The 16,481-nt window shown below is 34.8% G+C and overlaps 2 protein-coding genes across 3 annotated transcripts in view; one reads left to right on the top strand and one right to left on the bottom strand.

The window, feature by feature from the left end:
• LOC123533859 (dynein beta chain, ciliary-like) overlaps window positions 1-2,915 on the bottom strand; it is a 43,035-nt gene extending 40,120 nt beyond the window's left edge. For both annotated transcript variants that reach the window (XM_045315796.2, XM_053519875.1), the window contains exons 1-5: window positions 2,462-2,915; window positions 1,986-2,173; window positions 1,343-1,532; window positions 773-872; window positions 383-594 (exon numbers count right to left, since the gene is read on the bottom strand). In XM_045315796.2, coding sequence (XP_045171731.2) covers window positions 383-594; window positions 773-872; window positions 1,343-1,532; window positions 1,986-2,173; window positions 2,462-2,821 — 1,050 coding nt within the window. In that variant the 5' untranslated portion in view covers window positions 2,822-2,915. The remainder of the gene's footprint in view (window positions 1-382; window positions 595-772; window positions 873-1,342; window positions 1,533-1,985; window positions 2,174-2,461) is intronic.
• Window positions 2,916-6,160: 3,245 nt separating this feature from the next.
• On the top strand, window positions 6,161-16,199 carry LOC123534657 (uncharacterized). Its single transcript, XM_053519874.1, has 9 exons — window positions 6,161-6,287; window positions 6,798-6,858; window positions 7,142-7,202; window positions 8,557-8,634; window positions 8,840-8,929; window positions 10,378-10,494; window positions 11,038-11,124; window positions 11,904-11,937; window positions 12,149-16,199. The coding sequence occupies exons 1-9, from the start codon at window positions 6,170-6,172 to the stop codon at window positions 14,632-14,634; spliced, it is 3,132 nt and encodes a 1,043-aa protein (XP_053375849.1). The 5' UTR covers window positions 6,161-6,169; the 3' UTR covers window positions 14,635-16,199.
• Window positions 16,200-16,481: the final 282 nt, after the last annotated feature.

Below are 16,481 nucleotides of genomic sequence, written 5' to 3'. Positions count from 1 at the left end.
CTTTATTTTTTGTCCAAGTCATGTTTATAAATGACTTTAAAAAAGGTGTTTATACTAAAAGTATGTATAATAATACATATGTTGCAGCTTCAATTGCCTCTACATGAAGTATATTATGTAAGGCTTTTATCGAAGAAAACAATAAAATCTTAATTTTCAGCTGGGATCTTAAGGGTTCTCAGATAATGGAGTATAATTAGCTTAAAGCCCATATTTTCTTTGGGTGTATACTGCTTCTGATAGTTTTTTCCTTACATTTTTTATGTATATATATAACACATGCATGTCTCAAAAGCATGTGTGAGAATCATGTTTGATAAAATCCTAGTGGGAATTTAAGCCCTTGTCCTTATGCAACTAGAATATGTAAAACTATACAAACCGTTTGCATGATCATGTTGCACATTTCCTGTAGGAGTACAATGATTCTCGCCGGGGTATTGTAGTATTCCGAGTTGGCCCAGACAAGACACAAGGCGTTCATCATTGGCCCGAACAATTTCTTGCTTTCATCAAACTCTGCTTGTTCATAATCTTCAAAGTGATGTCGCATTGGTTTCAGGTACATGTTGATATCCTGAGCCTCAGTCAATGCTGTAAAAAAGATTTGCAGGACATTAAAACAAAGCAATTAAGATTTATGCTCTATAGATGCATTATTTGAAAAGTTCCAAAAATGATTGTGGTAAAAATACTTTATAAATCTAAATCTATAAATACACTACACTGGATCCAATAAGAAATAAAAAGAGTCAGTTTGAAGTCAACATACCTGCAACACAGTCCCTGAAGATTTCCTTGAAGGAGATGAAATAGCTGCTTCCAGTTTTCTCCAGCAATTCTGCCATCTTGCGTACTTTGGGATCCCTCAGCTACAATAAAAAATAGGTTCAATTTCTTAATTCTGATGCAACAAATTTGTTTGTTAAAAGAACAATCACTCACTTAAAGCCCCACTGTTTGGTATATACGAAAATGCAGTTAAGTATTCTGTCATTGCATAAAGGTTTCTTGTTTCACATGGGTAGTTGACTTAAGTAATATGATGGAACAACTTATTTCCAGCTTAATCCAGGGCAGGTGTCACATTTACTTCCCAGCATCCAGTCTAAGACAGTTCTACTAGAAACAATTCCAATTTAAGAAACTCACTTAGCACTGAACACTAGTTGGGATATCAAATGTGACAGACAGCTGAACCCAGATTGCTGGCATTGTATTACAACCTGCTAACTGATGTGCCACCGACACCCTTGCATAATGAGATGTTGCTTATGCTATCAATAGGTCAGAATAGTGCTTTAAAAGACAAGTATCTGTTATAAGCCAATTTCAACTTTACCTGTTCATAAATACATTCAAGGTTGGAGGCCTTGTTCTTCCAGAATTCAAGCTCCACAAAGGGTGTTGGGTTTAGACCTTCAAGCAGCGGCTGGGCAGAGTCCCTCTTCAGCACATCTTGAATCTGATGAGTCCATTCAATCACCATTGACTCAATGGTGTGAATCAATGCACGGTCAAAGGCATCACTTCTGTAAAAATATACAGACAGGTTTAAGTTAAATATACAAGTGTACACCAAATAATTTTACAAGAATCAAATGAGCTCTTTTTCCAACTGTCTTATTATATTGAAAATAAAACGTTTCATTAACTTTTAACACTTCTGAAGTAATGGAGAAAATCAACATTCTTCTTGCATTTTTTCCAGTTAATATCTAACGCTTATATTCAGTCACATTTTTAACGTAATATCTAGATATCATATGCCACATCTAGTGGAGATGAGCATCTTTAGAAAATTGACCACAACTGTGGGTTAACCGGGGCTAGAGGACGTGGACGGTAGCATCCATTTCCACTACTGTCCATGAAATAGGCTAAATCAAACCGAGCCTGCAACATTTTCATTTCTGTTGTGTTGAACTAGCAGCCTGTGGAGTTTCCACTTCTATTTTAGAATCAAAATATGCATGAAATTTTACCCATCTAATTCAATCTCATGTACACGGTCGGCTCCAACTGGTAATGGAAGTAAGGTCTTTCCTTTTGCTTGACCTGACACAACAAAAACATTTCCTTTCAAGTTGTGGACATGTCTTGTAACATCCTTGGAGACAACATTTGGCCAGTGGTCGTGGTTTCTTTCATTGGATAACAGTGGTACCAAAACCTGTAAAAGCAAGAGGAAAAGTATTGCTCAAAAGCAGACTGCAAAATTTTTGACACACAACAACAGTGCTTAAAGCAGGTAGACGTAAACATCAAGAAAAAATACAGCATGTTTGATTGTTTCTACATGACATAACCACTACTAAATTTTTTATTTGATTAGATCTACATGATAACGTAACTTTCATATTTTGTACCTGCAGCCAGATTCTTCACTAGACAGTTTCATACACACACACATAAAAAAAAATCAAAAGCAGCTCAAATCAAAACATTATAATTTACATACCTCATCCACAAAGGCTGAAAGCTGATCCAGTGGAGAATATGAAAGATCTCCATACAAAACTGCCTGTCTGAATGGAATGTCCTTTGGAATAGCCTCCTTCGTCTTTTTCACAAAATAACAAGCTTTCTGTTTCGGATTTGCTGGCCATTCGTACTGGGCGGTAAGAGATCCGCCAGGATTGCTGACAATTACCAAAGAAGGATTGTCTGCTTTATCAAACCATTCTAAGATCATCTGCTTAGTTTCATCAACATTGTACATTTTCATAAATTTGTCCGGTTTACATTTTGTTGTTTTTATCACATAGTCTGCAATAAACTCAACTCGGCTATCGCCGAGCTCTAAATCCGCAGCTGACATGTTTAAGGCTGTTTTACTTCATTTAAAATTAAGTATTTTTCAACCGTCTTCCCTCCAAGAATGTTGTCCGTGTGCGTTCTGTTGTCGTGACGGTTGCTAACGATATCAAGTGCCCGTCTCGTTCTGGAATTCATTTCCGGCTTTTTTTGATTGGTTAGAATTTTGAGAGGGAAAAAATTAACAGAAACTTTGTGTAACTACCACAAAGTACTTAACAAGAGCGTGTCAGCGAGTTTTAATTGAATTTAAACATTGATATTAAAAATGGTAATTTACCAACCTGTTCCTTGAATAGAAAGGTTAAAAGTTGCTGAATGCCTCCATTACTATTTTATATGTAAAACAAACAACAGCAATATCTAGCAAGTTTTTTTCCAGCATTTCAAGATTTCCAGCCTTTTCACTTCTTGTGAGAATACTGTTGTTTTAATATCTGTCTTAAGGCAATAAAAAGTTTGGGGTACCATATCATGAGAGTCCTGATCTTGTCATTAATTAAACGCACAAAAAAAGCACATAATTCATAATATGGCCACCCTGATTCTGCTCATTAGGGAAGTGCAATAATACTCACTACATGCAAACCTGGTCGTGCCCAAAATGTTCGAATCCAAGTGTACCCTGCTACCTTAAGGAACCAGCGTGGGAGCCATCTGGTCTAGTCGCGTAGAGGCGGACAGATTTTTGAACACTAATTTTCACTTGGCATGACAATGTTTAAATATCATTTTGGATGTATTTTTGACATATTGGTAGGAAAAATGGGAGAGGAGGTTGTATTTGGTGAAGTGAAACTCAATTTTAGTATGAGTAGTACTTCAAGGTCACAGCAGTGTGATTTTGATGTGATTTTACTGTAAGCAAATGTGACAAGAGAAATCTCTCTTAGAAGATACATGACCCCTACTTTTCTCTTCATTTTATATCAGTTTTATCATAACTCTTTAAAATAAGGTAAGGATTTGTTCTCTGAAATGGGTCTAGCTATGTTTTGTAGCTCTTTAAAATGTCAGTTTTATATAGAATATATAGGGAAAACTATTTACTGTAGTGTGACCTATCAGGAAATAACTGCTTTACACTTTCATTTTACCCAGCAGCATCTACATGAACTTATGTAACGTAGCCTTAAATCATCCACAGACATACATTTCTGAAATTAAGGATCAATAAAGCCTATTTCTGGCAAGAAAATGGCCTTTAGTAGGCGAGAAAATGGCATTTTATGCCGATAGGGATTACATTCGAGTGGACCTCGAAGGCATTTCCTGCGAATTAACTACCTTCGTATCAATAAGACATTTCAAAATTTTCAGAATCATTCTATAGCTGTCAAGTATTATTTGTAGGTCAATTGTCAACAATTTTGCCAACTTCCAGCTGGATAGAATGGCTATTGTCGGAATTATGCCCCTTTAACCCTTATAATGCTAATCACGACTGATTCTGCTTTTGCGACCATTGTAGATCATGATCAGCCTGCACATCCGTGAAGTTCTGATGATTATCTGCACTGTTCGCCATTCAGTCAGTATTTTTTGGTAAGCACCCCTTTTAACAGTTAATGGTACTGTCCGAACTGAAAGATGGACGAGTTCATTATAGAAATTTAGCAGGGTAAGGGTTAAAATAGGTCACACATACATGCGAAAAAAGTATCAGAAATTTCCACAAAGTGTGAATTTTTCGTTATAGGTTAGAAAGTACTGAACGCCTCCGCTTTTATTTTTATGTAAAACAATAATATCTAGCTAGATTTTATCAGCATTTCAAGCCTTTCATTTCTTGTGAGACTACCATTGTGTTGAAGATCTGTCTTTATACAAACAAACGGATCGATCATAATGCAATGAAACCAATGGCACGTGCCTGAGACATGTGGTAAAAGCAATAATATTGCGTAGGTAGGTATCAGGAAATACCTACTTTCATTTTCATTTTACCCAGCAGCTTCTTCATGAACGTAGAAGCATGAAACGTAGCTTAAAATATTTCCCAGACAACTGCTTTACAATTAAGTATCAATAACCTTTATTTCTGACATGGAAATAGCCTTTACCAAGCAGGAAAATTACACTATATACTGATATAGACAACATTCGAGTGGACCACGGAGGTATAGCCTGCGAATTACTACCTTCGTACCTTAAAAAAGAAACTTGCAAAGAGTTGTGTTTTTCTTGTATGAATACATTTCCCGAATTTCAGAGTATACACTTTACGAATCTTTTTATGCCCATTGACATTTGTTTGTAACAGCTTTCATATAACAAAATAGTATATTCACGAAATTTTACACAATGTCATGTAAGGAACAATAAGTTTTATGTAATATATTTAAATTTCAACAAACTTGAAAAGAGATGTGATGTAATTTAATAATTTTAAGGGAAAAAACACATAATTTTCTTTAAAAAAAAGAACGAATTTCGTTATAAAAGGCAGGAAATTTATGTCAAAAGCAAAACGGCACTTTTTATTCTGTGAAATCCAAGAATCCAATTTTAATTTGGCTTGATATTTGATACTTATAATTGTTTCAACTAATTTACTATTTTTCAACTGTTTTCACGTTAAAGTTATTACATTTGTGGCAGCTCTGCAAACATTTTTCACATTAGAATAAGTAGTGTATAGTATTCTATGTAGGACCTATACTCTCCTCGTGAAAAGCCCGCCCGCTTAGCTCAATAGGTAAGAGCGTTGGTCTACGGATCTCGGGGTCGCGAGTTCGATCCTCGGGCGGGGCGTATGTTCTCCGTGACTATTTGATAAACGATATTGTGTCTGATATCATTAGTCCTCCACCTCTGATTCATGTGGGGAAGTTGGCAGTTACTTGCGGAGAACAGGTTTGTACTGGTACAGAATCCAGGAACACTGGTTAGGTTAACTGCCCGCCGTTACATGACTGAAATACTGTTGAAAAACGGCGTTAAAACCCAAATCAAATCAAATTAAATCTCCTCGTGAAACCGCTTGAGGTGCAATATGTTTATTAAAGTATGCTTTTGATGCTCTGCAGATTTTAGTTTTCTTTATGAGCTGGGCATGTCTATCTAAAGCTTTTTCATTTTCTAATGTAATGTTTTATTTTTATAAGTACAAAGCATTTTCTCTTTTACAAGGTAATGTATAATCATACTGTAATAATCTTAAACCTTAACTGAGGTAAAATATTGATTTTAAACGGAAAACTCCAACAATGACGAGCTGTAATCGCCATAAAAAGCAACAGAAAATACACCTGATTAAAATGTGAATCGAAAATTTGTTCGCTTGGTTAACTAGGTGTATAAATATCGATTCCCGTTTGACATACATTGTATATCAACTGAATATGTAGAAATGGCGAAAAATTACGATTACATGTTTAAAATCTTACTAATCGGTGACTCCGGAGTTGATAAAACTGAAATTCTATTTGCATTTACGGAGGAATATGTGTCATTTATAGGCCCTATAGGTATGTTAAATATTGTTAAGGTATGTTAAATATTGTTAATTCATTGTTGATATTCGTAGGTGGTACGGACATTTTTATCATCCATTGACTTACGATGAAATAAATGTTGAGTCAATGTAGCTTGTTTTAAGCAAATTTGTACAATTTATCTATTAAATTGCCACTGACATTTTGGTATTTGTAAATGATCTGTGAAGTTGTTGGTTTTATGCTTTTCTGTGGTGACGGTTTATCCTGCTCTACGGGAACTTTTCTACCCAGCAGAGTGAAATATATTGTCTTTGGTGATACAAAAAAAAATCTACTCAATTTTCTTCGTTGATACAAATATTACTTTTTTGTATGCATTGTTCTGCATCATTTCTCCACCAGCCCCACGCCTCCCCTAGATTAATGCTATTTTCTTTGTTGTAAAACTTTATTTAAGTTATATTTTAAAAGAACAGTATTAATTTTATATACATTGCATATAAATGATGCATATTGTACTTTACTGTTGCAACATTACAGGTATTGACTTCAAAATCAGAATTATTGAGCTTGCTGGAAAGAGGATCAAACTTCAGATATGGTATTGCATTTATTTTAACGATTTTAAATTATTAGGATAGCATCTAGTGTAACTTAATTTACACATTGTCCTGTAATTTTATAACATGTAGGAGATATAAAACGATGTTTTTGCATAAGTAGCACCATAATAATAATGATAATATTCATAAGGTGGTTTTGTCACTGACCGTTGCCAGATGAGCCACCCCAAATCCCTCTGTGTTCATTCATTTGTGTTTTTCGTACACTACAATCACACTGAAAGGAATGGGATGTTCAACGGATATTGCTTTTCGTTTTAGGGATACTGCAGGTCAGGAGCGATTCAGGACAGTAACTTCAGCTTATCTTCGAGGCGCTATGGTAAAATTATTCATTTTATGTAGTAATTTGAAAGCTTCAGACATTCTAAATTCGAAGGAAGTAATAATAATAATAATAATAATAATAATAATAATTTATTTATAGAAGGTAGCACATGAAGATATAGATCAGTACAAAGAACAAATGACACATCTTAATTTTATCCAAATACAATTTACACTGTCACATAACCTAACTAATATCACATTCATCCTTATTAATATTACATTCATTCTTAGACAAATACCCCTAAAAATAGATATTGCCTTTAAGTATCCATTTATACAATTTCCATTTAGGCAATCAATTAGTTATAATAGTCAATGATATTATAATGGCATGGTTATAATTCTGATATAAACAAAGAGATTCTTTAGGCAGTCAACTACAAAATATACTTTTTATATTTCTATTTAAAAGACGTTAGAGAACATGTGGAGCAAATTTCATTTGATATTGAATTCCAAACATTTGCACAATTGTAACAAAAGTTGTTGTTTTTTACCATAATTTGTACGATATTTAGGTATAACTATGTCATTATGAGCAGCAGATCTTAGATTGTATGTTTCATTGCTGGAAAAGGTTAAAATTTCAGAGATATATATGAAGGTGATAAATTGTTGCAAGCTTTGTAAATACGACAGCCCGTGTGGAAGTTACATCTTTCATTAAATCACATCCACCCAAGTTCTTTTAACATATCATTTGTTCTTGTTTGGAACGTTTTATTCAAAATTATTCTTGCAGCTATACCTTGAATTTTCATTTTTTTCTTTAAAGAACTCTTCCTTGACACCATACAGTACAAAAATAATCAAATATTGACATTATATATGCATTATAGAATAAATGTTTCATTTCATCTGTCAAACAGTACGATATACGTCTCAACAATGCTATTTTTGAGTTAAGTTTAGAGCAAACTGTTTCAACATTCCACGATGTGTTGTCTATATAAATACCTAATACTTTTTGAACCTTGACATTTTCTATTACTTGCTTGGAAATACTTAAAAATAGTTTCCTGGTATGAGCACATTTCATAAACGTGCAAAAAAGAGAATTTTGTTTAGGTGTACTTTTCAATTGTGAAGCGATACTAAACTTGTTCTGTCGACTTTAGTTCTCATTTTCAAAACTTGCCGGAAGTTTTCATACAGACGATTTTAGAGCATTTGGTCGCATAGATTTCTATCCAGTTGCTTCCTTTATAGAATAATTTAATAGTCTTAATTCACATTTGCATGGTTCAATGTAAACATTATAGTCTTCCTGAGTCTCTGCCAAGATAATGTAAAATACTATTTTTCTAGTTTGTAAATTTTATGAATAGATGTATTGCTTTTTATAGGGCGCAATGTTGGTGTACGACATTACAAACGAAAAGTCCTTTCAAGACGTAGAACATTGGCTGAAGAATATAAAAGAGGTGACATGTATTATATAACATAATAATCATAATAATCTCATTGCCTTTGCTTCATCCGGTCACGTCATTTCACGAACCAAATCGTTTAAAATTAATATTATGATTTTAGATGCTGAATAACAGTACGCAAATTAATTTAAAACAATTCTAAGGCTTTTTTAAGTTTCATTCTCATTTCTGATTATATTTTTGTACACATTTTCAGTTTGGCGCAGAAGACATACAACTTATTCTTGTAGGGAACAAGTGTGAACTGAACCATTTGAGAATGGTTGGGGAAGACAAAGGCAGAGAGGTATGTTGAACAGTCTTAGGTCTTGGACATGTACAGCTTTACTGGCAAACCTACAGAGCACCATGACAAGAATAGTAAACGAGCTTCAGACAAAGATAGAGGATGATGCTCAAACCGAACAAGATTATGAAGTTTAATACATCTTTCTTCAGAAAAAAATGAAGAAAAATCTGAAATGTGTAGCAGTAAAAATGGTGTAAATTGGGGTACCTGTTGAACAGGAAGTATTGTGATTGATTTAAGAAGAACACGATTTAAGTACCCCTTAATCTACAAGTTCAGTAATTTCAGGAATGGAGGCTAAGTGATAAACTGAAAACGTTTGCTAGAGTCTTAAATTTTTGTGACAAACTGTCAATTAAATTTAAAATTTCTATGTAAAAACCTATGTGTGTCCAAGCAAATTTAAATGTTGACGCATCATCAGCACTGGTAGGGCATCACCTGTATCGATGCTATACACAGGGCAAGTTAACGAACCGGACTGTCTATCAGCAAAGAGCTCTCTGTTCTCAATACTTTCTCTCGCTCTGTCATTCTGCTCAGCCTTAAGCGACAACCTGTAATACAACTAATATGCATTACGGTTAATGTATCTGACTCTGGTCTTTGCCGATCAGACGTAACTCTGTGAAGTATATGATTATCTCTTGAAGACAAGCACTCGACTGATTTGTGGAAGGTCTTTAGTTCTTAGGTGAGCTCATTCATGCCAGTTGTGCTCCACATAAAACGTTGGAAAAGAGGCAAAATATATCTAACGTTATCAAATGAGCCGCGCCATGCACAACATAGTAGGGGATCCTTATGCGACCACAGGACCAGTACGAACCGGCTGCTGTCCAGCACAGTCCTGTCAACTCACTTACTGTTCCGCCTAACGAACCTTTATACATCTAATATGACAAATATGGCTTTGCAACAACGAACCTAGTCATGGATCTTGACACACTCGCGATTCGTGGAGTCAGCTACCTGGAGACTCCATGCCTGAGTCGCACGCACTAAATTTATAGGTTTTCTAACGTGATCAAATATTGAATTCACATCAGTATGGCAATAGTAACAATAGGAATACCAAAATGTTAAAAACTAGTTTATTTTTGAATTTATCACATATACTACACAAATTGTTTTCCACTAGCCTTGTTAGATTTTGAACACGATTGTTTTTGACATTAAAAACAACTGTAGAATAATACCTATTGGATAAAAATAATGCGGAATGAAAATTAACATTTTTTATAGCATCAAGTATATAAAGCTGTCTCTGCCCGTTGAATATACGTGTATGTCGTATTTGAAAGTCTTATCTGCTTTTTAGCTCGCATTGTCACACGGCATTATACGTGTATGTCGTATTTGAATGTCTTATCTGCTTTTTAGCTCGCATTGTCACACGACATTATACGTGTATGTCGTATTTGAATGTCTTATCTGCTTTTTAGCTTGCATTGTCACACGGCATTAACTTCATAGAAGTTAGTTCAAAGAAAAGGATCAACATAGAAAAGGCATTTTTCACTCTAGCAGAAGATATACTAGCTGTCATGGAAAAGCAGTCGGTAAGTATTACACGTGTAAAATAGAATGAATAGACTGACGTTTGAAATAATGTTTAAATAAATGTCTTCTTGCTTGGTGTCCGTACGGAAGCACAGTCCGTGACCTTATCACATTTTACACATATCCTCTTGTGTGAAGATACAAATATATTTTTGTAGTGTAGTGTACGTAGTGTTTCGTATGTGAAGGCCCACATATATGCGTGTGTTAATATGTACAATAAGTGATATCCTCGTATATGAGGATGCATATATCCTCGTGTATCTTCACGGAAATGAATGTACACTATACAAAAAGTGCAAGGGGACTATGTTCATGTCTAAATAAAATCAAGTGTAGTTCATAGAGAAATATGAAAAAAGGATCACTTTTAGAAATTTCTGTTTTTGAAAAAAGTCAAAATTATAAGAAATTAAGATTTTCAACAAGGATTTGTTATCATTTTTTTTTAAATGACGCTATATTAATTACACACAAGTTATGTCATTGCTCATCAGTTCAAAACAAATAAATGCACCTTGTTGCTCTCTCTTTTTTTCCAGAAAGAAAAATCTTTGTTTTATAATAAAGCTCAAAAAGATTCTGGGACCGGGAAGGACAAGAGCATTTTCAAAAGAATTTTCCAGCCGGTAAGTTTGCTAGGCTTATTTTGTATACAATAACTCTTCTTCCTGAAATCATTTAGATGTTATTTAACAAATTTCACAATTGAACTGTACATATTGTTGGCTACTTTTAGTATAAAAGGTGGGTTTTGTTGTTCAGTACATGTAACAAGTATGAATCTTAGTCTAAAAGTCTAGAAGCTCATAAAGTTGATGGTACTGTTATACGCGCCATGAAACGTTAATGGGTATTTAATGAATTATAGAGCAAAATTTGTTACAGTTTACTGGGCAACAGACTCGTCTACATATATTTGCATGTAAAACAATTAAGTAAAGAATTATTTTCGTGTTATAGAGCTTGTGTATAGATAAGTTTAACATATATGAAGGATTTAAATATTAGAAAGACTCATGTTAGAAAAAATATGTCTTTTTTGGTGGGGTTAACGTCCCACCGACACGATTATGTGTCATCAGGAGATGTTAACGCTATTAATGTTAGAGAATGACTACAGGTATCCTTTCGGGCATTATTTTAGACACGAAAGATCACATGGGTTAACTGCCGACCTTCCCTGGGCCAGCTGGATGGCTTCCTCACATGGAAGAATTCAATACACGGAAGTTAAGTTTTGAACCGACGACAGCGGTGAGGGGCAAATGAGTCGGAGCCATTGGCCTTAACTATTCGGTCACAGGGGGCCTTAAACAATATTTGCGACACTAAAACTTTTAAACACATTTTAAACAAATTAGTAGGATTTCATAATTTTTTAAAGTACTGATTCTTTTAATTTCAGCTCTTTGGGGGAAAGACGCAACCATCCACATCCGGTAAGTCATTCTAAGTGAAGATATGAAATTATGAATATTAGTTTTATGTGTACGATACAGGTAAAGAATGAAACATGGTAAACTGATAAAGATGTTTTAATATATTAATAGATTTACGTTAGACATAGTTTAGAAACCTAAATTTTATTCTATCGCTGACAGTCAGCTACTGACACAGTAAATTATCAGCTATTCTTTGTTATATTCGCAGTTCCTGAGGAGATAAAACAAGATCCTTACGCTTTAGATCTATACGAGAGAGCTTTGAGAGACGGCAAAGAAAAGGATCGGTCCATTCGTGTGAACATAGTTGGCAACTACAGACAAGGTAAAACGTCTCTGATGAGAAGACTTTTAGGTCAGAAAGTCACTGATGTTTTAAGTACAGATGGTATAGATGTCATTCATTACAAATGTCTGCGTAAAACAGATGGAAAATTTTCTTTCAAAGCAGTTAAAGAAAAAGATGAATCTGATATTGTAGAACGACTGGTTTCTGTTGCTTTGACATCAAAACATGAACAACAACAACATCAACAACACCTGACGGCAACTACACACACAGAAAGATATGGAAAAGAACATAAATTAAACACGATGACAACTCCTCAAGAGACAAGAAATTTGGACAGTTCTGAAAGAATTGGGAAAAACAAGGGCGAGCAAGTACAACTGAATACAAAAAGCCATCAACTGGAAAAACTAGGTTCACCCGATAAGGATATAGCAACCTCTGATGAATTTTTATTGACTGCGAGTATTGAAAGTAAGAATAAAAACACTACGTTGTCTGTAAAAGAAAAGGAAACATTTCGTAGAGAGTTAGCTAAACGAAAAGTGCCGTCTTCAACCAAGGAAATCCAAACTTTGTTTGACATATGGGATTTCGGTGGACAACATATATTCTACGCAACACATACAATATTTCATAGTAAAAATGCAATTTATCTATTGGTTTTTGATCTGTCCTTGGAATTAAAAAGCGTGATTGTTGATGAAGACTTTCCAGAAGAGACTGGCGACAAAGATATGGAGTATTTCCTTCATTTTTGGATGAATTCCATTCATTCATTTGTTGGTTCTGAGGATGGTTATAAACCGAAAGTTATTCTTGTAGGTACTCATAAAGACAAAGTAAAGGGAACTGCGAAAGACAAATCGCAACACATAGAACAATACTTCAATAAGATAAGAACAAGTTTTGATGGATCCAAGTTGTTAAATCATATACATTCTGAAGACTTTGCAGTTGACAACTCTATTGCGAATGACAATACAGTCTTGGCGTTACGCGAAACGATTATAACACTTGGAGACGCGCAGTCAAAAACCATAGAAATACCAGCGAAATGGATTCAGTTGGAAAAGTCACTGAATGAACGGAAACATATCAAAATAATTCCATTTGAACTTGTCCTTGCCATTGATGAAGAAAATGAGGTTCCTATAGGCGAACCAGAACTGATTAAGTTGTTTCTGCGATATCACCATAGTAAAGGAAATTTCGTCTTTTTTGATGAGGAACCACTGTCAGATCACATTGTTCTTGAACCACAGTACCTCATTGACGCTTTCAAATGTATCATCACTACAGAGCGTTTTTGTACAAATGATCCAGATATAAGGCCACTTTGGAAGACATTACAGACAGAAGGAAGACTAGAAGAAGCTTTAATCGACAAACAGTGGGAAAAAGACAAAGATAAAATGTTCATGGAACATAAAGACATATTGATCTTATTTCTTACTAAACACCATATAATTTCAGAGGCAACAAGCTTTGACGAGACCACACAACAATCTTTTCGACTTGGTTGGTTTGTCGTCCCAAGCTTGCTGAATGCTCACTTACCTCAGGTGGAAATACAACAATTTTTGAAAGGAAGAAAACAAACCATTGTCCGTTTTGTGATGTCGTTTGATAACTCAACTATAGTTCCAACGATATACCATCGTCTTATGGCAGGTCTGATCGGACAATGGCCGATTGCGCTACTGGGCACAAAAACCCTCATGTCTAAAGATAAGTGCGTTGTTAGATTGAATATAGATCATGCTGGAATAGCAGAAATGAGGTTTGATACGACTGAGCTGACAGTTGTAAGCCTTTGTCCTTCTTCTCATGTTCATCCTGTGCAAGCAGATATTTTCAGGCGATTTTCGGAAGCTCTTATCATCCATGAATTTTCTAAGTTGGAAAGGAAGCACGAGGACCACACAAAACCGTATAGCACGTGGGTCAGGTGTAACCATGAGTATCACGATGACAGCGGAAGTATTAACATCATAGATATTGACCAAGAGGTCGACAAAAACCTGATTCCATGTCCAGATCTTATACCACATGATATAGATGTTCAGAAAACAAAAGCGGAATGGTTTCAAGATCATACCGCTATATCACCAGTTCAAAGTTCGGAACTGAATGACAATATTTTGAGTAAAATATCACGGTGTATAGGACATAACTGGCAGCTTCTTGGGTTGGAACTTGGCTTGGGACAGGCAAAGATAGAGCAAATAACTGAAGATCATCCACACAGTACTGCAATGAAGATATATTACATGTTGAAATCCTGGTGTCGTCAAATGGCTGATTCAGCAAATATAAATGTCTTGGTACAGACAATGCAAAAATGCCCAAACGTGACTTTTCAGTGGGATGAAATTAGAAACATTGTTGATGATATAAGGTGATCAGATCACTCAGCGATTGTCAGTCCGAATACAGAAAACTCGATACATTTTAGTTTCAAAAAATGAACGTAATAATGTTTGAGAAAACTCGTTTTGTGCTATGCAAAACAACAAATAAAAGAGGAATTGCTCCCAATGTATGCCCATCTTTTAAGTTTTCAGCAAATTTGACTTTTCGAGTGAATAATTCTCCCGTAAGAGGTAACATTCAGAATGTCTTGAACTAGTGTGAACTTGAAATATACAAAACAAGGCATTCAATGACATAATAAAGTTAAACACATGTAACTTTGTTAGAGATTTATTCAAGTTTAAAACTTGTCTTCTAGTGTAATTATCAAAATAACTCAAAGATCGGGTTTTGAAAATTTTGACATTTAATAATGTTCATACTAAGATATGATTACTTGCATCTGTGGCTATCAGTGAAATAACATAATGTATCGGTATTGCATCAAATACTTGCTGGCGTGTCTGATATTTGAAAAAATTGTGGATTATCGCGTAGATGATTGTTGAATAAGTCGTTGTTTAAGCTACTGCATTTGTTACGTATTCTTGCATGATGTACTTGCAGGAAACGGTCACCTACAAGAAAATATGTTGGAACAACGGGTGGGTTAAATAGTTTAATTAGCTTTCTTTTAAATGTGGAGAGAGTTTCTGAATTTCGGGTTTCTATATCTAAATCATTCCAAAGCTAAATAGATGATGGTAGTACTGATCTGGAATAAATTTCGAGACGACAGGCAATAGTTGCATAGTCGAGATGATTTCTCAAATTGTATGAGTTTGTATCACTAACCATATCAGGTAAAAGTTCATTTAAGTAGCTCGGTAAATCGCCATTTTTGAGTTTTGAAAATAAGAATTAGTTTTTGTAATTTACATCAATCGGATAATGAAATCCAGCCAATTTCCTTAATAAGGTTATTTATGGAAACAGATCTTGTTAAACCGGTTACTGTTCTAGCAGCATCGTACAGGATTTTCTCAAGTAATTCGTATATTGTACAATTGACCCAGATAATAGAGGCATACTCTAAAACTGACCTTACGTAGGAGATGTAGATTTGATTGAAAGTTGCTCGTTTTAGTGCAAGTTTTAAAAATTTCATTGTCCCTAATACTTTAGATGCTGAAGAAGCTATGTTCGAAATATGTGTGTGCCAAGTTCCATCATCACGAAACGTTACTCCAATGTTTGTGAGTTTTAACATAGCTGAGCTGAACATTGTCAAAAAGTAAGGAGGGTCTAGCAATATTGTTTTTGGCAAGAGTAAAAAACATTACTTCTGTTTTAGAAGGATTAAAATTTACTAGCCATTTTTGAGCCCAATTTGATATCATATGTAAATCATGGTTTAGTACTGTTTCGATATATTCAACATTGCCAGAACTAACGGCGAGTGAACTGTCGTCAGCATTTAGTCGAGATATACTTAAAAGAGACTCGATAATGTCGTTTACGTAGATACGAAAAAATAAAGACCCCTCGGGGCACTCCTGCTTTTACTTGTGTTTCACCAGAATAGGAAGATCCAATAAAGACTTTTTGGCTTCGATTGTGCAGAACTGGTGATCCAGTTTATTATGTTTCCGTTTATACCACATTGTTTAAGTTTTACTTATGTCGCAGAATATAATACAAGTAGATTTACGTCCATCAAAAGCCGAACATCACCTGTTCCATGACTTTACCCACGCAACTTATAAGAGATATAGGACGGTAGTTTGATATTTTATCACCCTTTTTAAGTAGAGGCTTACATGTACACCACAAATACGGATATACGTTTTCTTGAATTGACCTACTGAAAATAATAGGTAATGGTACACAAACTGTT

This window comes from Mercenaria mercenaria, chromosome 12, assembly GCF_021730395.1.
Source record: "Mercenaria mercenaria strain notata chromosome 12, MADL_Memer_1, whole genome shotgun sequence".
Classification (NCBI taxonomy): domain Eukaryota; kingdom Metazoa; phylum Mollusca; class Bivalvia; order Venerida; family Veneridae; genus Mercenaria; species Mercenaria mercenaria.
The sequence above is the reverse complement of the archived record's forward strand: the minus strand, read 5'-3'. Positions and strand labels throughout refer to the sequence as shown.

What these genes read in the sequence shown, in the direction of transcription:
- LOC123534657 (XM_053519874.1), top strand. Translation starts at nt 6,170, where the DNA reads ATGGCGAAAAATTACGATTACATGTTTAAAATCTTACTAATCGGTGAC. An exon ending in AGGATCAAACTTCAGATATG is followed by an intron (nt 6,859 to 7,141) that starts GTATTGCATTTA and finishes TTTTCGTTTTAG; the next exon opens with GGATACTGCAGGTCAGGAGC. An exon ending in GGGAAGACAAAGGCAGAGAG is followed by an intron (nt 8,930 to 10,377) that starts GTATGTTGAACA and finishes TCTGCTTTTTAG; the next exon opens with CTTGCATTGTCACACGGCAT.